Raw genomic sequence first — 24432 nt, forward strand, 5'->3', positions numbered from 1 at the left:
GCTGCCTGGCCTGCTGCGTTCACCAGCAACTTTGATGTGTGTTGGTTAAATGAAGAAAGGCTAATTTCAGTGGGCTAAACACAGATCAGGCCCCAGTAATTTGGAATTAAAGCTAGGCAAGAACATAATTAAATGATGGAAGGTCACAACCTGGTGTAAGTAACTTGAGATTGATTTTATGGACATCATTTATATTTATTTAATCTGCTTTTATTGGGGATATTACTGCTGTTTGATCACAAAGTGGTATTGCTTGAACTCCTTGAACTAACTTCCTTTTCTGAGTAAACTGACTGCTTGTTGTGAGGTCAGTCATACTTGTACTCTATTTCTATGACTCTCAGTATTGACAAAAGGCAATTTCCAATTTATTCTACTCAAACTCCCCTCAAGAAGTTGAAATTTTAATTTACTCATTGTGCTCAATCTGAACATATATAACACAAGGCACTACAAAGGAAGGCGCAAGTTTTTTTTTAGAAATTAGCCTTATTATATACTGGTATTGAAATTTAAGTGAAGGAGAAAATAACAAGCAAGAAACAGCTATGATATTATAAACAGATAGATGTCCTGGTGTCCATTCAGCTCCCATAGTAGGTGATGGTATAAATACAGTAGATACTGGCTAATTGAGCCATCGGTTAATCGAGGCAGCTGCTTATCCAAGATAACTCAAAGAACAAAAACAACTTGAGAAAATAGCTGGATTCCCTTACTTTATTTGGAACATTATATCACTTAATTGGGACAGGAGACTGTTCCTGAACAGTTTCTATCTAATGTTAGTCAACTGCACCTGTGTGACCATTAGACACTACACTGTACTTAGAGCGAACAGCTTTAAATAGCATCAGTTGTATGTGTTTGTGTTCAAAAAGCAGTGATTTTTGTCACTGATGGTCGGTGAGAAATAAGCAGTAGGACTATTCAGAATCGTTTTGCTCATTGCATATGAAGCTTTCAAGTTTGTAAACCAGCCGGGAGTGAAAATGAAACAATTTCATTATTTTGACAAGTTAGGAACTATAAAGAATTTGAATGTATCGACAATCATCTTCAATGTTACAATGAAAATGAAGATTTTGAGGACGCAACCATCAAAAGCATTGTAGAAAGGCAGTCCAATATCTATACTAGGCGTCTGCTGTGATTTTATTCATTTGGTGGTGGTTATTTGTCATAGCTGATGATGACAAGAAAATCTGTGTGGGAGAATTTTTAAGCAAAAAAGCCATTCTACTTTCTCAACGTTGGAAGCCTGGGTCCAGTGGTACGAAGAATTATTATAGCTGTGGTCTTCCTTGGTTGCAGTGGATTGTCATGATTTCTTCTGTGCCTTGCCATGGCCTTTGCTCTTCATGGAGCATTGCTGAACCACGTTCCTGCCCATTGGATCTCACTGTAGATCAAATCCACCCAGCCTACTGGAGCTGACTGCATTTACAATCAATCAAAAGAATATTGTAGTGTACAAATCTATTCTCCGTAGATAAATATTAGGAACTAATACATAGTTTTATAGTACTATAGATGTATTGGTAACATTCTAATTTGTTCTGTATTTCATTTCAATATATAATTTGTTTAAAACCTTTGCAAATATTTCCATGAAAGTTTGTCAAGTTGGGGCAGCTGCTTAATTGGGCCAAAATGTACTGATTCCTAATTAACTGGAATCCACTATGTTTAATTTCAATTATTTTATTTATTCATTCAGAAGACATGAACATCAGTGGCAAAAAATTAATAATTATTGTCCATCCATGCATTAGGACATAATTCTCTTTCAGTTGAAGTGTAGTTGGTAGATTTGGATCACATATAGAGCAGACTAGACAAGGACCTGATGGGTTTTTACAATAATTTGTTTAGCATTATTAAGACAGACAATCTTTTATCTCATTCCATATTTTAAATTCCCTGCAGCTACTATAGAGGGATTCAAGTTCATACATACCTCTGCACTACTGACTATTGACGACATCTTCACCATATTTAACAAGCCACATTAGTAAATAGTAGGCACAACCAACCTTCTGTTGATTATAGCTAAACAAAACTAACAATGCAAAGTACACTCACCTAAAATGTTTTATTGGAATTAATCTTCATGGTTTAATTCTTATTTTGATAACATTAGTTAACATCTAATGTATTTGCAGGGAATACATTTAATGAAATCTACTTCATCTCACAAGCTTGACCTTGAGTAGACGTTTGTTGAGCAAGGTCTATCAACACTGATGAATCTCCAGGATTCATGTTCTACTCTCTCTACACTCATGACTGTGTGGCTAGGTAGCAGTCAAATGCCATCTATAAATTTACTGTAGTAAATAAATTCACACATACCTGTAACTCCATCATTTTCAGAGTTGCCTGTGAAGTTTTATCATTGTCTGAAGCATTATTTAGGTGTTCTATACTTCTGTTTGCCATTCTCTGTAAACTGTAAAAGGAGGAAGGAGATATAAACAGTCACCAATTTATCATAAAGTTCTCAGGAAACTAGATTTACCCCTAAAGATTCTCTCCCTCGAAATTTGCTCAAATATCTGCTTTTCCCTCCATAAGGAAACAAGGCTCTCTGAGTCTTGGTCAATGTTTTTTACTTTAATTTAAGTAAATAATATACGAAAACTGAAATGTTAGCACTGAGGATTTAGAACATACAACAGTACAGAACGGTAACAGGTCCTTTGGACCACAATGTCAGTACCAACCATTAGACTAATCCCACATGCCAGCACATGGTCTAGATACCTCCATTCCCTGCCTGTTCATGTGCCTGCCTAATAATTGTTTAAATGTTTCTATTGGATCTTCTCCCTTGGCTGTGGATTCCAGGTGTCTAGCACTTTAAAAAATCTAGACAGACCTGAAGGAAAATGCGAGTCTCAGAGGATGGTTAATTAGTGGCAGCCATGAAAAATGTTGTTACTTTTGGACACTTTACTCAGTGGTATTTTCAATCACAGAAACAAAGAAAATAGGAGCAGTGGTAGGCCAGCTTTAAACTCTACCCTACCATTTAATATGATCTTAATCGCTGACCTCAATGCGTCTTCTCTTCTATTTCTCCATACCCTCTTTTCCTTAATCTTCCAAATATTCATCCACCACCTTTTACAAGAGAAGACGCAAAGATAGAATGGATAGCCAGAGATTTTTTTTCCCCTAGGGGTAAAATGGCTAATACAAGAGGGCATAATTTTAGGGTGACTGGACGAAATTATAGGAGGATGTTATAGGTAAGTTCTTTACACAGAGAATTGCTGGGGTGGTGGTAGAGGCTGATACATTAGGGGCATTTAAGAAAGTCTTAAACAGGAACATGGATGATTGAAAAATGGAGGGTTATATAGGAGAGAAGGGTTAGATTGATCTTAGATTAGGTTAAAATGTTGGTACAACCATTGTGGGCTGACGGGTATGTAGTGTGCTGTAATGTTCTGTGCTCTGTGATCTATGTTCCTTTTTAATTACCCTCTGTGAGAGGAAATTCTTTTGTACTTCAGCTTTCAATGATCAACTCCTTTTGTAGTTACAGCTCCTTGTTCAAAACTCTCCACACAACTGAAAGCATCCCAAGAGCTACCCTGTCAAGCTCCATTCAGATATTATATGTTTAAATATGACATCTCTATTTCTACTAAACTCCCAAGAATTAAGACCCAAACTATTTAACCTCTTTTGATAGGACAACCCTCTAATCTCAGGAATTTCCTAGTGAATTTCCAATGCTACCATATATTTTATTTTTGGATCAGGGACTAAATCGATACACATTATTATTCCAAGTGAGGTCTCACTAACGCACTGCAAAATTGCAACAAAATCTCTCCATTTTTATATTCCAACCCAGTTGCAACCTGTTTGCCTTCACCATGTTAGACTAGATCCATGCAATAAACACCCGAATCCTTCTGGGCTTCATTCACTTACAATTTTTCTCCATTCAAATAATATTCTGCCTCTTGATTTCTCTTCAAAGTTCAAAATCTTTGAAGTTCAAAGTAAATTTGTTATCAAAGTACATGCAGACATACCACCTCTCCCTGGAGTTCCGGGAGCCTCCCGCATTTTAATAGTGGTTCCCGGATGCTCGCAAATTATATAAAATGTCCCAGAAATCAATTTTTTTGAGAGAGAGCGAGAGAGCGAAAAAAAGAACCATGGCAGAGTGTTCCAAAAAAAGAAAATATAAAACGTACGTCACCCCAGACTGCACTAAAGTGTACCCCTGCCTAATAGGGGTCAAAATAATGACAGCGTTGCTCGCTGCACTGTTTGCAACAGTGACTTTTCTATTGCCCATGGAAAAGGTTAAGACTGTAAAAGCTGTGTTGAGGTGAGTTTAACAGGTGTCATTCGTTTATTAGCATAGCTAACATTATTTAAACTAGCTGGCTAGCTGCTAAGGAGCTACTCTATTGCAGACATCCCACCCCTCCCAGAAATTCCGGGAGTCTCCCGCAAATTGATGGTGCTACCTCCCTGAAATGAGTTTTTGCAGGGTAGGGTGTCTGTGCATGCATGTCACCATACACTATCCTGAGATTCATTTTCTTGCAGGCATTCACAGTAAATAGAAAGAAGCACAATAGAATCAATGAAAAACTGCACACGACAGAGATGGATAAACAAACAAATATGCAAAAGACAAGCTTTGCAAATACAAAAAGAGAAAAAAAAATTAAAAATAAATAAGCAATAATTATCGAGAACATGAGTTGTTGGGTCCTTAAAAGTGAGCCGACAGGTTGTGGAGTCAGTTCAGTGTTGGGGTGAGAGAAGTTATCCCCTCTGGTTCAAGAGATTAATAGTTGAGGGGTAATAAGTGTTCCTGAAGTTGGTGGTGTGGGCCTGATGCTCCTGTACCTCCTTCCTGATGGCAGCAGCGAGAAGAGAGCACGGCTTGGATAGTGGGGGTCCTTGATGAAAGATGCTGCTTTCCTGCGACATGCTCCTTGTGGATGTGCTCAATAGTGAGAAGGGCTTTACCCGTGATGGACTGGGTTGTATCCACTACTTTTTGTAGTTTTTTTTCCCCCATTCAAGAGCACTGATGTTCACACACCAGGCTGTGATTCAACCAGTCAGTATAGTCTCTACTGTGCATCGGTAGAAGTTAGTCAATGTTTTAGATGACACGTCAAATCTGCGCAAACTTCTAAGAAAGTAGAGATGCTACCATGCCTTCTTTGTAATGGCAGTCCAGGACAAATCCTCTGAAATGATAATGCCGAGGAAGTTGTTGACTCTCTCCACCTTTGATGTGGACTGGTGCATGTACCTCCAGGTGCTGACGTTGAGTGAAAGGTTGCTGTTATGGCACTGAGCAGCCAGGTTTTCAATCTCCTTCCTATATGCTGATTCGTCACCAGCTTTGATTCAGCCAACAATAGTGGTATCCTCAGGAAACTTAGCTACAAATTTGGAGCTATACTCAGCCTCACAGTCATCAGTATAAAGTGAGTAGAGCAGGGGCCAAGCACACAGCTTTGTTAGAATGGTAACTGTGGAGGAGATATGTTTGAACTATCACTTCCCCCATCAATCTGCATTTGCCAGGCTCTCAACCCACTCACTATCTACATCCTATTGCACAAATACAGTATCCTTATCACAACACACCCTTTCACCTGTTCTTGTATCATTGACAGTTTAGAGACCTTACACAATGTTCCTTCATTAATATAAATAGTGAACAACTGAGGGCCAAAAACTCCTACCACCTTTAGAAAGACTCATTTATTCCAACCTTGTTTTCTATACAAGAACCAATTTTCAATCCAATCTAACACATTAACTCCAATTCCATTGACTTTTAATTTATGCACAAGCCTCTTAGTGGTCTCTTATCAAATGCCTTTTAGAAATGTAAATACACAGCATCTACAGGCTTCCTTCTATTAATTCTTGCTGTCAAATTGTCAAAGAATTTGAGAAGATTTGACAAACACATTAACTTTCATAAAACCATTTTGAGTACATTTAAATAGCTTTTTAAAAATTGCAGTTGGGACATATGTTGCAGTTCTACAAGTCATTGGTGAAGTTGCACTTATAGAGTGCCTTGTATAGTTTTAGTCACCCTGTTATAGGAAAGACGTGTTAAATTGGAAAAAGTGCAGAAAAGACTTATGAGGATGTTGCCAGAACTAGATGGCATAAGATTGGGATAGGTTAGCCAGGCTGGGTCTTTATTCTTTGGAATATAACAGAATCAGGGGCAACCTTATAGAAGTGTTTAAAATTATGAGACACATACATAAAGTAGACATTAACAATCTTTTCCACAGGGTGGGGGAGTCCAAAACTCGGTGGCATATATTTAGGGTGAAGGCGAATTATTTAAAAGGGATCTGAGGGGCAACTTGTTCACACAGAAGGTGGTGAGCATGTGGAAGTGACAGAGGCAAGTACAATGATATCATTTAAGAAGCAATTGGATAGGTACATGAAAGAATGGAGCTTAGAAGGACAAGTTGGAAGGCCTGGGCTCTTTTGACCAAAGGGCTTGTATCAGTGCTGCATTGCCCTATGACTTTCTATGACAATGATTAGTCATTTCCTCTTTGATTAGTGACTTGCACTTTCTCAATAATATCTATTAAACTAATTGGCTTGTGGTTCTCTGCCTTTGCTTTTCTCCTTTTCTGAACAAGAGAGTCGTATGGCTGTTTTCCAACCTTCTGCTACCCTTCTGGATGAATTGAATTGATTTTATTACTTACATCCTTCATATACATGAGGAGTAAAAATCTTTATGTTACATCTCCATCCAAATGTGCAATGTATAGTAATTTGTAATAAATAGTATGTACAACAGTTCAGTCAATATAACATAGAAATACATTTGGGTCAGCATGAATTAATCAGTCTGATGGCCTGGTGAAAGAAGTTGTCCCGGACTCTGTTGGTCCTGGCTTTTACCTGTGGTACCGTTTCTCGGATGGTAGCAGCTGGAAAAGTTCGTGGTTGGGGTGACTCGGGTCCCCAATGATTCTTTTGACCCTTTTTACACACCTGTCTTTATAAATGTCTTTGAATCGTGGGAAGTTCACATCTACGAATGCGCTGGGCTGTCCGCACCACACTCTGCAGAGTCCTGCGATTGAGGGAAGTACAGATCCCATACCAGGCAGTGATGCAGCCAGTCAGGATGCTCTCAATTGTGCACCTGTAGAAAGTTCTTAGGATTTTGGGGCCCATACCAAACTTCTTCAACCAAATGAGGTGCAAGAGGAGCTGTTGTGCCTTTTTCAACACATAGCCTGTACGTACAGACCACGTGAGATCCTTGGTGATGTTTACGCCAAACAATTTAAAGCTGTACACCCTCTCAACCTCAGGTCCGTTGATGTAAATAAGGGCTAGCCTGTCTCCATTCCTCCTCTAGTCCACAACCAGCTCCTTTGTTTTTGCAACATTGAGGGAGAGGTTGCTTTCTTGACACCACTGTGTCAGGGTGATGAGTTCTTCTCTGAAGGCTACCTCATTATTATTTGAGATTAGGCCAATCAGTGTAGTGTTGTTAGCAAATTTAATTAGCAGATTGGAGCTGTGGGTGGTGACACAGTCATGGATATACAGAGAGTAAAGGAGGGGACTTAGTACATAGCCTTGAGGGGCACCTGTGTTGAGGGTCAGAGGGGCAGAGGTGAGGAAGCCTATTCTTACCACCTTCTGGCAATCTGACAGGAAGTCCAGGATCCAGCTACACAAGGCAGGGTGAAGGCAGAGGTCTCAGAGCTTCTTGTCAAGCCTGGGGGGAATTATGGTGTTGAATGTTGAACTGTAGTCCAAGAACAGCATTTTCATATAAGCATCCTTCTCCTCCAGTTGTGAAAGGACAGTGTGTAGTGCTGTGGCTATTGTATCATCTGACAATCAGTTATGTCCGTAGGCAAATTGTAGGGCTCCAGTGTGGGTGGTAGCATGCTGCAGATATAGAAATTTGCGACTGTCTGTGGTGACATACCAAACTCCAATTGAAATATAGCTACTGTTGTGCCTTTTTTGTGACTGCATCAATATGTTGGGTTCAGGATAGATCCTCTGAGATGATGGCACCCAGCAACTTGAAATTGCTCACTCTTTCCAGTTCCAATCCCTCTATGAGGACCGGTGTGTGTTCCCTCGTTTTACCCTTTCTGAAGTCCACCATCAACTCATTGGTCTTACTGATGTTGAGTGCAAGAATGTTGCTGCGACACCACTAAACGAGCTGATGTATCTCGCTCCTTCTCGTCAACCTCTGAAGTTCTGCCAACAATAGTTGTGTCGTCATCATGTCATTTGCTCCCTACAAAGCGTTGCAGAACCGCCTTCTTAGTCATTGGATCTCACTTCACATGCTAGGACAGGCATGTCCCTATTTCACCAGAGTACAAGGCCTACAGGTTACCCTCACCTGGTTTAGCCCGCCTGCTGAAGCAGTGAACCAGGGTGTGGCCGCTCTCGTGTGCGAATAGCTACCTGGAGCCACAGGTGAGAGCCAAGTGTCCAGTGGGGGACAAAAGTGAGTGAGCTGCCCTAGAATGGGCATGACAAGTCCCTTCACTCTAAATCAGAATTTTTAAAGGTAAGGAATTCAAGTTTTTTCTTCATTGTAGTAATTGTTTCTTCAATTTTTCCGATCTTAAGTTCATTCTGTTGCGTATGAACTTGGAGATTAGATACAGCAGTCTGATGTTCCGTGATAGTTGTTTTCATATTATCAATTTCATTAATGATTCTCTCCAGTTTAGATGAAATCTCTGCACGAATCAAATCCGATATCGCTTGCATAGTTACCGCCGATTCAACCGGAGGGGGGCCGGTAACTTTCGGTCTGACAGGAGGTTTGCCATTTTTCCCGTTCTTAGACATACCGGACCTTAAAAACACCCAAATGACAAATCCACAGCAAGGCATTGTAAAGGTCGGTGCCTTAAAAGTTAGCTTAAATGTAGTTGATCATAGGATAAGAATCAGAGGTAATGGAGTGGATCTAGAAGAGGACTTCATTCCATGAGCACCACCGGAAGATTTAGAATGCAGAATGCGTCGTCAAAAAATGATTATTGGACTCTAAGAATCTGCCGAATCTGAAGACTCTATTCAGTTTTCCTCTCAACTTTTAAAAGATTCATTTTCCACCATGTTTCCTGATCAACCACCACTATTGGATAGGGCTTACAGAGTCCCATTATACTTGTCCAAGTCAGACAAACCTCGGCATGTTATTTTATGTTTTCATTATTATCAAGACAAGGAAAAGTTGCTTCGTTTTGCTCGACCTAAAGACTACATCATTTTCTCGGATCTCCGCTTTTGATTGGTGGAGGATTTTAGCAAACAGGTTCGCGACCAACGTGTTCGTTATAGTTCGTTATAATTCTACAAGATGGATTTAAAACCTGTGCTGCTATATCCCGCACGTTTGAGGATCCGATTGTTTGATCGGTCTTCCCGATTTTTTGACTCTCCGTCGGATGCTCAGAGTTACCTGGATCAACATTCGCCTTCAACATCCTAATCGTACTATTAAATTATCAGTGCCTGATTGGAGTCTGTTAATCTGTTGGGTTTTAATTTCTTTTTTTTGCTCTGAGGGCAGAAATATTTTTTTTCGTTTAATTAATATGGTTGCCAAATTCTTTTTTTTAACTGCGTCATTCCTCCTTCTTCCCTGGGGTTTCTGGGTGACCACTCCCACAGCATCATTTCTCGCACCTACCTGGAGGCCTTAAACTTCGTAATTTTTTGTTCCCCAGTCTATGCAGATATTTCTTTTCCTTTCCTAATTTTAAGGTTTGTTGTATGTCAACGGTTTTTTTTTAATATATATATCTATTTTTTCTTTGTATTATATCGTTTTAATCGGTGTACTTTTTGATATTTTTTACTTTTCTACTGTTTTATAACTTTAGCTGATCTTTTTACATATACACTTTTTTATTGAGCATCTATCGGAAGTCATGGAGGTAGATTTAGTGCTTGCTTTTATCTGGCTAGTCTATTTTAGATTTAGCTTTAGGCTTTTGGGGTGGGGTGGTGGGGAGGGGGCTTCACTTTTTAGTTTTTTTCTTCCTGGGCTACGCATATATTATTGAAGTATTTTTCGCGTCCTCTCTCTCGGTTTCTCATGTTTACTCTGTTCCCTTTCCGGGTTCGTGGGTTGAACCTATTGTCAATCCTCCCCTTACTTGAGGATTGACTTTAGGTGTTATGGATTCTACTATTAATTTTGTCTCTTGGAATACTGATAGTCTTAATCATCCAATTAAAAGGAAAAAAATTTTCAAAGTATTCTGGAGACTTAAAGCACATATTCTATTTTTACAAGAGACCCATGTGCGGAGGGGGGACAGATTACGTTTTTTTAAGTTCTGGAAGGGTCGACATTATCATTCGAATTCCAATGCCAAACTTCGAGGTGTTTCTATTTTCATAGATCCCTCAATTACATTTGTGCAACAGGATATTATCTCTAATCCAAATGGTAGATTTTTACTGGTTAGTGGTTTACTCTTTGATAAAAAGGTAGTTCTGGTTAATGTTTATGCTCCAAACTCAGACTGTCTGGAATTTTATAATTCGTTATTTAATTTGTTCCCGAAATTGAATGAGTTTTCAATAATCTGGGGCGGAGATCTTAATACCTGTTTATCCCCATTATTGGACCACTCGGCCCCTATACAGACACTTCCCAATAAATCTGCAACCTTGATTAATTCATTTCTCTCAGATTCGGGGTCAACGGACATTTGGCAGTTTCTGCATCCTCAGGAAAAAAACTTCTCTTTTTTTTCCCATGTTCATCACTCTTGCTCAAGGATTGATTATTTTTTTATTGACTCTCGTCTTATTTCTTCAGTAGTTAAGTGTGAATATGATACTATAACTATTTCAGACCATGCTTCACTTAAGCTTTCTATTAAATTATTGGCCAGTAAGCAAAATAATAGACAATGGCGTTTTAATCCACTGTTGCTTCAGTACTTGGATCTTGTTAACCCTATTAATGAACAGATTGATCTTTTTTTTTTACAATTAACAGTACAGACGATATTTCCATGAATACTCTTTGGGATACTTTTAAAGCTTATATTCGTGGCCAGATCATTTCGTACTCTGCTGCGTTGAGGAAAAGGTTGAAGGAAGAGCTTGCTCTTGTGGACAAGATTAAAGAAATAGATAAGAAATATGCTACAGCTCCTTCTGAGAAGCTGTATAAACAAAGAACTGAACTTCAAATGGAATACAGTTTATTACTTTCATCCTCTTGCAAATCAATTAATGAAGTGAATTTTATTTACATAGTGACAAAGTTGGTAAACTGTTGTCTAATCAGTTGAAGTCTAACTCCATTAACTTTCAAATTAATCAGATTTATAATCAAAAAGATCAACTAACATTTGATCAAGCTGAGATCAATCCTTTTTTTGATTTTTATTCCTCTTTATATCAATCAGAATCTCCACGAGATTCTAAACATATGTCTGACTTTTTAGATAACCTAGATTTCCCTAAGATTACACATGATATATCCTCTATGTTAGAATCTTCCTTTACTACTGATGAGATCAAGAATGTTATTTTCTCTATGAATTCGGGGAAAGCTCCTGGCCCTGATGGGTTTACCGTGGAATTAAAAAAATTTTTTGCACCCTCATTAGTCCCCTGGTTATCCAGGATTCTGGAGGCCTCATTAAAACTTGGTAAACTACCAGAATCCTTTTATAGAGCTTCGATCTCTTTAATACTACAGAAGGATAAGGACCCTGCTCAATGTGCATCTTATAGACCAATATCCTTGTTAAATGTTGACTCTAAGATTTTTTCTAAATTATTAGCAAATAGACTAGAAAAAGCGCTTCCTTATATTATTTCGGAAGACCAAACGGGCTTTATTAAGAATCATTACTCTTTTTATAATATTCGTACACTTTTAAATATTGTCTATACCCCGTCACAAAACGATCCTGAATGCATCATTTCCCTAGACGCTGAAAAAGCCTTTGGCAGGGTCAAATGGCCCTACTTATTTAAGGTGCTTGAAACGTTTAACTTCAGCCCGAAATTTATATCCTGGATCACATTGTTATACCACTCTCCTATGGCCTCAGTTCGTACTAACACTCTTAATTCACCATTTTTTCCTCTCTTTCGAGGTACCAGACAAGGTTGTCCTCTTAGCCCTTTATTATTTGATATTGCATTAGAACCTCTTGCAATTGCTATTCGAGAATCTCCTAACATTATTGGTATAACTCGTGGGTTAAAGTCTCATAAAGCATCACTTTATGCTGATGACTTACTTTTATATATTTCTAAGCCTCAAAAATCTATTCCAGCAGTTTTAGATTTATTAGCACAATTTAGTCTTTTTTCAGGATACAAATTAAATCTTAATAAGAGTGAATTCTTCCCTATTAATAAACATGTTCCCTTATATCAGAACCTGCCGTTTAGATTGGTTAATAATCATTTTCATATCTTGGGATTAAAATTACCTGTAAACACAAGAATTTATTTAAGACTAATTTCTTACCCTTAATTGACCATATTACACAACTTTCCTTTAAATGGTCTCCACTTTATTTAACTTTGACTGGTCGTATTAATATTGTCAAGATGTTTATTCTGCCAAAATTTTTGTATATATTTCAGGCATTACCGATTTTTGTTCCAAAATCCTTTTTTTGATAAAGTAGACTCGAAAATCTCTTCATTTATTTGGCAAAATAAAAATCCGAGATTGGGTAGAATACATCTACAGAAAGCTAAGAGAGATGGAGGCTTGGCATTACCTAACTTTAGATTTTATTACTGGGCAATTAATATTCGACACATGAAATTTTGGTTACTTGACCAAGATACACTATCCATTCCTAAATGGGTAGATTTGGAATTACATTCTGTTCAAAGCTATGCACTTGGCTCTATATTAGGTTCTCCTCTTCCATCCGATTTGAAGTGCTATAAACAGGTTTGCAACCCGATAGTTAAACATACTGTACGCATTTGGTTTCAATTCCGAAAATTTTTCGATCTTAATCAATTCGTGCTAGTGATTCCTATTATTGGCAATATATTTTTTCTCCCGTCCTCTATGGACTGTGCCTTTCAAATTTGGAAGACTAATGGTATATCACGATTTTTGGACTTATTTTCAGATGGTTCCCTTATGTCTTCTGAACAGTTATCTAACAAATACAATTTACCAAGAACACATTTTTTTTGATATTTGCAAGTTAGAAATTTCCTAAATACAATACTTTCTTCCCCTCCGGCGTTACCCCCTACAAATATTTTAGATGCTATCATTAACCTCAACCCGTGTCAGAAAGGTGTAATGGCTATTATTTATAATATTATCATGAAACTTAGGATAGCTCCATTCGATAAGATTAGGACCAACTGGGAAAAGGAATTGGGCCTTACTATCTCAGCGGATGACTGGACTCATATTTTACAACCAGTTAATACTTCCTCTATCTGTTCCAAACACTCCTTAATTCAGTTTAAAGTTGTCCATAGAGCACACATGTCTAAGGATAAATTAGCTCATTTTTATTCTCATATTAACCCTCTTTGTGATAGGTGTCATGGCGAGATAGCCTCCTTGACCGATATGTTTTGGTCTTGTCCGACTCTGGAAACTTTTTGGAAAGACATTTTTAATATTATTTCAAAGGTTTTGAATAGTGGTATTTCTCCCCATCCTATTACTGCTATCTTTGGATTACCTAAAACTTCTAGTAATTTATCCCTCTCAGCACGTAGAATGATTGCATTTCTCACTTTAAAGGCGAAAAGGTATATTTTACAACATTGGATTAACGCCCCAACTACGTTTTTCTGGTTCTCTCAAACGATTCTGTGTCTAAATTTGGAAAAAATCAGAAGTAATCTTTATGATACTTCAGTTAAATTTGAATAGACCTGGAGATCTTTTATTCAATATTTTCATTTAATGTAACTATTTTTTTTTCTCTCTGATTATATATATATATATACACTCCCTTCGTGGATTCTATCTGCTATTAGTGGAGGTCGGGTTTGAGGACGTGATTGTTTAATCTGGTTAAGTCTACTATTTACCTAGCTAGCCCATTGCTTTGCTTTGTAGCTTAGTGGCACGGTAGTTTTTTTTGGGGGGTTTTTTTCTTCAGGGGTTTTTTTTTCTCCTTACCGTTATATGGAAAACTAGTGTACAATTATATTACCTTGTTATTTTATAACTAACCTATGTTGTTTTCATTGTTTTTTTTGTATTAATATTTCTTATATATCTATATCGTAACAATGTATTGGTTGCTATATGTTTCACCCAGTGTGTACTAATTTAATAAAAAGATTTAAAAAGAAAAGACAAGTCCCTTCACCAGAGGTGCTACCCCCCCGACACTCTATACACGGCAGCATACACCAAATTAATTCCTCTGTCAATGACTATTAGAAACTAATACAGTTTTATTGTACTATAGTAGCATTGGTAGTGTTCTAGTTTGTTCTGTATTTCATTTAAACACAACTTTTTTTTTACTCAGTGAAACTAGTTTTTTTAATACCCATTTCCATGAAACTTTGGTTAATTGGGACAGCCATTCAATTGGGCCAGAATGTACTGGTCCGGATGTGCCCCAATTAACTGGAATCCACTGTATCTCTACTGGTTAAAGATTGGTACGGCAACTCATACTGCGTGCTCTATATAGTAATGGCTTAGATGTTAATGTAGGATGTATGATTAGTACACTTGCAAATAACAAAAATTGGCAGTATTTGGACATTGAAGAGATTAGTTTCTACAGAAAGCTGTTAATCATCTGGTAAACTCAGCAGAGCAATGGCAGATAGAATTTAATCCTGAAAATGCAAAATGATGCATTTTGGAATGTCAATCCTTCATACAGGACATACATACTGAAAGACAGAGCCTAGTGAGTATTGAGGAACAAAGACACCTTGGCGTACAAGTCTATAGATCCCTGAAAGCAGCACTGCAGTTTGATAAGTGGTAAAGAAGGCATATGGAAACTAGCCTTCATCAGCTGAGGCTTATAGTCTAAGAGCAGGAAATTTATACTATGGCTTTATAAAGCATTAGTGATACTGCATCAACTATGTGCACTTCTGCTCACCACACTGCAGAAAGAATGTGAGTGCTCTGGAGGACAGCACAGAGGGTATTCACCAAGATGCTATCTGAAATAGGTTAGTTTGTTTATCTGAAAGCAGAGAAGCCGGGGGGGGGGGGGGATTGCTGATAGAAGATTTAACATTATGAGGGACATTGGCAGGGATAGACAAATGTAAACTTCCCCCAAACAAGCAAGAATTTTTTCATCGAAGGGAGGTTGGAATTTGGAACACACTGCCTGAAGGGTAGTAGAGGTAGAGGCTCTCACCCCATTACGAAGGTAGGTGAGTATTTGAATTGCCAAGGCACAAAAGGGCTATGGACTAGCGGTGATAAATGGGGTTAGTACAGATGAACATTTTTATTTTTACTGTGGTCTATGTGCATCAAAGGGCTCATTTCTATGCTGTATATCTCTATTTAGCAATATAAATAGTTTCAAAATAATGCATTCATTTGGACAATAAGCTGTTGTAGGAGGAGAAAACTTTCTGAATTCTCTGAAGGATTTATAGTAAATCCAGGTTAACTGTGGGATCAGACTTGTATTTAACTCAAATCTGGCCAGAAATAGATTGGCTTCAGTTCAACAAAATGTGTATTTTAATTGTGGTAGTAATTGTTTGACTGTTTGCACAAGTAAAAATTTGGAACATAATACCAAGCTTTAACAGGGTACTAATTGAAGAATGATCTATTACTATGAGACATTTGGGATTAGGCACCTAAAGAGTCTTACTCTTAAGGGATATGAAGAAAACTGTCAACCATTAAGGAAGACCAATAGAACTTGAATATTCATTCAGTCCTCAAGCCCATCTAAAGTAGTTGCAGCAAATTGATAAAAAAAAACACTTAGAGATTAAAGATATTTCAATATACGAGCAATTGCAGTTTTATCTCTCAATAATAGTCAAGATTCAATGTTGTAAAACTGAAGAACCGGTCAATTTAGAACATAAAACGGTACAGTATAAGAACAGACCCTTCAGCCAATGATGTCTATGCTAACAAATTTAAACCAATCCCATCTGCTTGCACATAGGCTGTATCCCTCTATTCCCTGCCTGTTTGTACGTCTGTCTGGATACCTCTTAAGTGTTATTACATCTGCTTCCACCAAGTTCCAAACATGTTCCAGGCAATTGATTTATACAGGCCACAGCTGGAGTACTATATGCAGTTCTGATCACCACACTTTTTGGAGAATGTGATTAAGTTGGAGAAGGTACAGAAAATATTCACAGGAAAGTTGCCTGAAATGGAGGGTTTGAATTGAGTCAAATGAGAAGAGATAGGCTAGAACTGTTTTCCTTGGAGTTTAGGAAGATGAAGGGATGACCTTACAGAGGTTTTTTAAATTAATAGGGGAGTAGAAAGGCTAGATAGTCACAGTATTTTTCACCACGGTACGGGTACTAAAACTAGAGGGTATAAGTTTAAGATGAGGGGGAAAGATTTAAAAGGGACCTGAGTGGCAGGTTTTCCCCATACAGAAGGTGGTGAGAGCATGAAACTAGAGATGGTAGAGACAGGAAAATTGCAATGTTTTTGGGTCATTTGGGTTGGTACTGTACATGAATAGGGAAGGTTTAAAGAGATATGGGCCAGATACAGATTAATGGGATGAGCGTAGATAGATTCAGTGCTTATAAAAAGTATTCACCCCTTTGGAAGTTTTCATGTTTTATTGTTTTACAACATTGAATCACAGTGGATTTAATTGGCTTTTTGACGACGATCAACAGAAAAAGACTTGTTTGTGTCAAAGTGAAAACATATCTCAACAAAGTAATGCCCTGGAGTGTCCAAGTCAGAGTCCAGAACTAGAACTAGGGGACATACCCTCAAGATTTGGGGACTAGAACTAGCGGACATAGCCACAAGATTCGCGGGTGTAGATTTAGGATGGAGATGAGGAAGAACTGCCTTTCCCAGAAAGTGGTGAATTTGTGGAATTCTCTATCCAATGAAGCAGTGGAGGCTACCTCAGTAAATATATTTAAGACAAGGTTGGATAGATTTTTGTATAGAAGGGGAATTAAGGATTATGGGGAAAAGACAGGTAGGTGAAGATGAGTCCATGGCCAGATCAGCCATGATCTTATTGAAAGGCGGAGCAGGCTCGACGGGCCAGATGACCTACTCCTGCTCCTATTTCTTATGTTCTTATTTAAATTACTTACAAATATAAAACATGAAATAATTGCATAAGTATTCACCCCCTTCAGTATTTAGTAGGTGCACCTTTGGTAGCAATTACAGCCTTGAGTCTAGATAAGTTTCTATCAGCTTTGCACATCTGGACTCTGCAATTTTTTCCTATTCTTCTATACAAAGCTGCTCAAGATCTCTCAGATTGCCCAGAGATCGTGAGGGAAAACCCTTTTTCAAGTCTAGCCTCAAATTCTCAGTTGGATTAAGGTCTGGACTCTGACTTGGCCACTCCAGGACATTAACTTCGTTGTTTTTCAGTCATTCCTGTTTTGCTTTGGCTTTATGCTTGGGGTCATTGTCTTGCTGGAAAACATCTTCTCCAAGACTGCATCAGGATTTCCTCCAGATGTATTTTGCTGCATTCATTTTACCCTCTACCTTCATAAGCCTTCTAGAGCCTGCTGCAGTGAAGCATCTCCACAGCATGATGCAGCCACCACCATGCTTCATGTTCAGGATGGTGTGCTTTTGATGATATGTGGTGTTTGACTTATACCAAACAAGGGATTAGTCTGATGGCCAAAAACCTCAATTTTGGTTTCATCAGTCCATAGACTATAGAGCCTTCCACAAGTCTTCCGCTCTAGGTGAGATTTCATGTGAGTTTTTTTTCCCCCAACAGTAGCTTTTTTCCTTGCCACTCTGCCATAAAGCTGTGACTGGTTAAGAATCCGGGCATCCTTTGTTGTATGAACAGTCCTTCCCACCTCAGCCACTGAAGCTTGTAACTCCTGATGAGCTAGATCAAGTGGATAGTCAGACATTTTTCAGGCAAAAATGGCAAATAGCAGAGTATATAATTTTAAGGTAATTAAACAAAAGTATAGGAGGGATGTCAAAGTCATTTTTTTTTATATATAGGGAATGGTAGGTGCATGGAATGCCCTGCTAGGGGTGGTGGTAGAGACAGCTACATTAAGGATATTTAAAAAACTCTTAGATAGGCACATGGATGATAGAAAACTGGAGGGCTATGTAGGAGAGAAAGGTTAGATTGATCTTAGAGTAGATTAAACGCTTGACATAATATTGTGGCTGAAGGGCCTATACTGTTTTCTACGCTACAAAAATCAGTAGAGTTGTAGGTAGCAAGAAAGGTTGTTTGACTGCATGATATAGATCAGGTGAAAAGTTGGGCAGTACAATGACATAAAATTTAATCCTGACAATATGCAGATTTTCTCTTGTCTGAGAGGACATCGTGTTCTCCCCCCCCCCCCCACACACACACACCAAGGATATTAGGTGCCTAGAATGTGAGATCAGGAATGCTGGTGGTTGAGATGCATTTACACAGGCTCATGAACATGGAAGGAAATGGAGGGAGATGGATGATGTATAGACAAATGGGATTAATTTCATATGGCATCATAGCCAGCATAGATATCATGGACCAAAGGCCATTTCTTGTGTTGTACTGTATTCTAATCTTGTTTCATTTTACACAGGTGATGCGGGCTAAGGGTTCCAGGATTTTCTGCTTTTATAACATACTGGTAATCTTTACATGACAAAATTAGCCCTACTGTTTCAATGTTAATGCCCTCTGACTGGTTTCATTCTTACTAATTTTTGCCCAGGTTTCTGATGCCCAACAAATGAGTGTTACACACTCTGCTAATTAAATATCAGGATTAAAACACAAGGTAAGGAAACAAAATGGAGGACATCACAAAATATCAGCTGAAAGGTGTGGATTGTTGACAACAGATTAAGTTAATTGGTTTATCACTAAAGGGATATGACGAGGATTGATGACGAATATGTTAAAATAACTTTTGTATACATATGTTATCGAAATACAATGCTAATATTTGAGTAACTAAGGCTGTATGGCTGGCTGGTGGGGCAGTGACATCAGCGCTGGACTCTGGAGCGAAGGTTCCCGAGTTCGAATCCAGTCGGGCCGCTCCCCGGCATGCTTTCCATCCATGCTGGGTTGAGTGTCGAGCTCGCAACTCGGCCTCGTAAAAAAAAACTGTGCTGTGAGAAAGACGTGGGGGACCATTCATAGAATCTTTCCTCCAAGACAACCACTTGAAAAATGCTGAAGCTCTGGCAGAGTATGGCACACAAAAAAAAAGGCTGTATGAATGAATATTAAATGGTCCAGTGATAAACGTAACTTATCTAAAAACAGGAATCCTGATGACTTTGAATTTTGTTTTCTCTCCCCTGTGCCATTGATTTAACTGCAGTGGAAGAGACTTTCTTTAACATAACTCCAGAGCACCCCATAAAATTATAGAGTCATAGGACATACCTACATCCTACCTCGTCCATGCTGACTATGATGTCTATGGAAGATGATCCCTTTTGCCCACATTAGACCAGTATCCCTCTTCTCCTTTCCTATCTAAGTACCTGCACAAGTGTCCTTAAACACCGTAATAGCATCTGCCTCCAAATGTTCTTCTCACAGCTCATTCCAAATATTTACCTCCTCAGCCCTCTGAAATTTCTCCTCACTCTACTGAAACCTAGTTCTAGATACAGCTGTCCTCAGAGAAGAATTCCAATTACGTATCCATCTAAGCCCCTCAAAATGCTGTAAACCTCTGTAAGGTCACCCTTCAGTTTTTTACATTTCCTGTAATGCCCTAGTTCATATTTTTTTACTGTTATGCTGTTCTGTATTTCCTATGTGCTGTTCTGTGCAAGCTGTTTGTTTGGGTTACTGTTGAAGATAACAGTTAGGAGAATTGTTTGCCATCCAATTAGGATGGCTGGATTAAGGGGAGGTTTCTCTAGTGAGGGACACTAAGGATGGGCTAGGGGCTTTTATTAGGGAGATGAAGAGAGAAGACCCCAGAGAGAAGAGGTCATAGGATTCAACCTGGAGCGGGGCCATGATTCAATGAAGCCCGGGGTGAGATTGAAGGAGGATCGGCTCTAACTTATGCACATTACACTATTTCATTAAAATGGGCCCTTTTCTTGTTTTGTTCTTTCTTTACTAATCCTTTAGTCAAATTAAGAATTATAAAGCTAAATCTTTTAATTGTATGCCGTGCACTGTTATTTCGTGGCACTTATTTGTAAGAGGGTAACAAATCACGCAGCATCTACACAAACAGGGGTTTTTGGGGTGGGCTCATGTTCAATCTCGCCCATTTGGCAGGGCTGGAGATTAGTCTTCCCTAGACTTACACAGCCGATGGAACCAGTGTTTCAAGTGAGAATAAACCCAGCCTATTCAAATGTCTCCTTATAACCACAGCCCTCCAATGCAAGATACTTCCTGAACAATCTCTTTTGCACTTTTTCTAATACTACCACATCTTTCTTATAGTGCGGTGACCAGAGTCACCCAAAATAAGTGTGGTTTAACCAATATTTTGTACAAGTACCACATAGCAATCCAACTCCGTATTCTTTGACTATGAAAATATACCAAAATGTCTTTCCATTACCCTATTTGCCTCTTTTAGGCAAATATGGGCCAGTACTCCAAGGTCTCTCTGGATATCAATGTTCCCAAGGTCCTTGAAATATACTCTATATACACACTACCAGAATTTGACCTCAATGTACACAAGTTTACCTGCATTAAATTCAGTCTGGCACCATTCCACCCAACCTTCCAGCAGATCTACTGTATGTCCTGCATCTTTAAACAGCTCCTTTGTTATCTATATTTTGTGTCATCTGCAAACTTGTTACTCTCACCCTCTACATTCTTATCCAACCCATATAATGTATATATTGTAAACAATGTTCGCAGCATCAATCCTTACAGTATACCATTTGTACAGATTTCCACTCTGAAAAACATTCTACAATATAAGAATATAAGAAATGGGAGAAGGAGTAGGATAACTGGCCTGTCAAGCCTGCTCCGCCATTCAATAAGATCATGGCTGATCTGGCTATGGACTCATCTCTACGTACCTGCCTTTTCCCCATAATCCTTAATTCCCCTATTATGCAAAAATCTATCCAACTTTCTCTTAAATATATTTACTGAGGTAGCCTCCACTGCTACATTGGGCAGAGAATTCCACAGATTCACCACCCTCCGGGAAAAGCAGTTCCTCCTCATCTCCGTCCTAAATCTACTCCCCCGAATCTTGAGGCTATGTCCCCTAGTTCTAGTCACACCCATCAGTGGAAACAACTTTCCTGCCTCTATTTTATCTACCCCTTTCATAACTTTATATGTTTCTATAAGGCTGTCATAGCCAGGGGTGGTAGTGGGGATAAGCTCCCACAACCTATAAAGTGCTCCAAATGGTGTGCGTCTCTAATAGCCTCCAACAACCAAGTCCAACTCTTGGCCTTCACATGTGACTTAGCTACTAGGCCCAGTGGAACTATTTCTTTTGACAAGAGAAGGGGCAAAGCTGGACCACTGGCAACTCAAAACCAGTTGCTTCAGGCAGGTTGGGCTCGTCAGCCATGGATGGCAGCCTGCCCAGGAGAAGGAAAACTCTGATTTTAAACCTCCGCTGCCTTGCAGCCCAACCCACCCATGGGAAAGGCTTCAGGAGTAAACCTCTAGGAAGAAATCCGGAGCTGGGGTCCATAAGGCAGTTTGATTTTGCTTGCAACTTCACTCTGGCAACCTCTGCGATGACACTGGTGCCAAGCTGTATCGGCACTTGCCCTTCCTTTGGACTACATCAGTGACGTGGAGAAGGGTGATCCAGCTGCATGGGCAACAGCCGGTTCTTCATATCTTCCCACCCAGGCTTGTGCCCTGGAGAGGACACAGACCACCAGAGGCACAAACCCATGATCTTCTAGGATCGATAACTGCCTACTATAAGATCTCCTCTCATTCTTCTGAATTCCAGTGAGTACAGTCCTAGGCGACTCAAATCTCTCCTCATAGTCTAACCCCCTCATATCTTGAATCAACCTGGTGAACTTTCTCTGCACCGCCTCCAAATCCAGTATATCCTTCCTCAAATAAGGAGACCAGAACTGCATGCAGTACTCCAGATGCAGCCTTAGCAGTACCCTGTACTGTTGCAGCATAACCTCCCTGCGCTTAAATTAAATCCCTCTAGCAATGATGGCCAACATTCCATTTGCCTTCTTGACAGCCTGCTGTACCTGCGAACCAATCTTTTGTGATTCATGCACAAGCACTCCCAAGTCCCTCTGCACAGCAGCATACTGCAATTTTTACCATTTAAATAATAATCTGCTATTCCATTTTTTCTTCCAAAGTTGATGACCTCGCATTTACCAACATTATATTCCATTTGCCAGACCCTTGCCCACTCACTTAACCTATCTATATCTCTCTGCAGACTCTCCGTATCTTCTGCACAATTTGCTTTTCCACTCAATTTAGTATCATCAGCAAACTTAGATGTACTACACTTGGTCCCCTCTTTCAGATCGTTAATGTATATCATGAACAGTTGCGGGCCCAGCACACCGCTCACCACTGATTGCCAGAGCATCGCAACCCTCTGCTTTCTATTAGTTAACTAATCTTCTATCCATGCTAATACATCACTGTCAACTCCATGCATCCTTATCCTATGGATATGTCTTTTATGTGGCACCTCATCGAATGCCTTCTAGAAATCCAAATAACTAAAGTCCATCTATTTTCCTCTATCCACTACGCTCATTATATCCTCAAAGAACTCCAGTAAGTTTGTCAAACAGGACCTGCCTTTGCTGAATCCATGCTGCATCTGCCTGATGGATCCATTTCTTTCCAGATGCCTCACTAGTTCTTCTTTAATGATAGCTTCAGGCATTTTCCCAACTACAGATGTTAAACTAATTGGCCTATAGTTATCTGCCTTTTGCCAACATCCTTTTTTGAACATTGGTGTGACATTTGCCATCTTCCAATCCACCAGGACCTGCCCAGAGTCCAGAGAATTTTGGTAAATTATCACCAAAGCCTCTACTATAATTTCTGCCATTTCTTTCAGTTCCCTGGGATCCATTTCATCAGGACCAGAGGACTTACCTATCATCAAGCCCACAAGTTTGCTCAGCACTACCTCTTTAGTGACAACCACTACCCTCTGCCTCCTATCATCGGACAATTTTGGATCTAATTCGCCAACATGCCCTAGATCCCTTGTGCTGTAATCAGATTTCATAAAATAATAGCTTTAATCTTTTCAAGTAGCTATTTTTCTACAAATTTATAGTATATAGATCAGCACTTCTTAAAAAAAAAATTAAGATTTCAATCACAGGCTATTTATTTCAAAACTTTCTCCTCTGCTCTTCAGTCTGTTCTGGTGAAGAGTCACTGGAACTATACAGTATGTTAACTAGATTCTTTTTCCACAGGTGTTACTTGACTACTGAGCTCTTTCAGAATTTCTGTTCAAATATAAATAACTTAAATTTGTAAAAAAAAAAGGTAATTCATTTCTCTTCTGAACAATAATTAGACACCACAGGTAAAAATCAGAATCAGGTTTAATATCACTGGCATATGACAAATTTACTGTTATGCCGCACTAGCACATAATAAAAACTTTAAATTACAGCAAGAAATGTATATATATTAGAAAGTTAAATTAAATAGTGCAAAAAGAGAAAAAAATGGTGGAACATCTATCACACACATGTATAGATATATAGCTCTATTTTACACAGGAACATCTAGATTGGCTGAACAGCCAGGAGAGCTCAAAAGTGCCACTATCTCTTCAAAAGCTAAAGTAATCTTGCTGATCTCTTTGAATTGAGCATTTTTTAAAATCAACCATAAAAAGCATATTATATTAATGAATCACAGCTTGGTATGATAACTGCTCTGCACGTGACCCCAAGAAACTGCAGAGTTGTGGACACAGCTTGGCAATCATGGAAACCACCCTCCCCTCCATGGACTATCTCCACTTCTCACTACCTCGATAAAGCAGCCAGCATAATCAAATATTCTATCTACCCCAGACATTCACTCTTCTCCCTCTTCCGATCAGAAACTTGAAAGCAAGTACCATCAGGCCCAAGGACAGCTTCTATTCCCTTGTTATCAAACTAAAGAACAGTTCTCTAGCATAATATAATGGACATGATGTTATACCCTGCTCCTATAGCTTTACATCTTATTCTGTGCCTGCACTGCACATTCTCTGTATCTA

General features: G+C 38.9%; 1 protein-coding gene across 6 annotated transcripts in view; it reads right to left on the bottom strand.

Annotated features, from left to right (window-relative positions):
* The window catches only part of LOC134345774 (sodium/hydrogen exchanger 9B2-like), a 180883-nt gene that overhangs the window by 94241 nt on the left and 62210 nt on the right, over positions 1–24432 (bottom strand). For all 6 annotated transcript variants that reach the window (XM_063046967.1, XM_063046970.1, XM_063046968.1 and 3 more), the window contains one exon: positions 2356–2452. In XM_063046967.1, coding sequence (XP_062903037.1) covers positions 2356–2452 — 97 coding nt within the window. The remainder of the gene's footprint in view (positions 1–2355; positions 2453–24432) is intronic.

This window comes from Mobula hypostoma, chromosome 4 (genome assembly GCF_963921235.1).
Source record: "Mobula hypostoma chromosome 4, sMobHyp1.1, whole genome shotgun sequence".
NCBI classification, from domain to species: Eukaryota; Metazoa; Chordata; class Chondrichthyes; order Myliobatiformes; family Myliobatidae; genus Mobula; species Mobula hypostoma.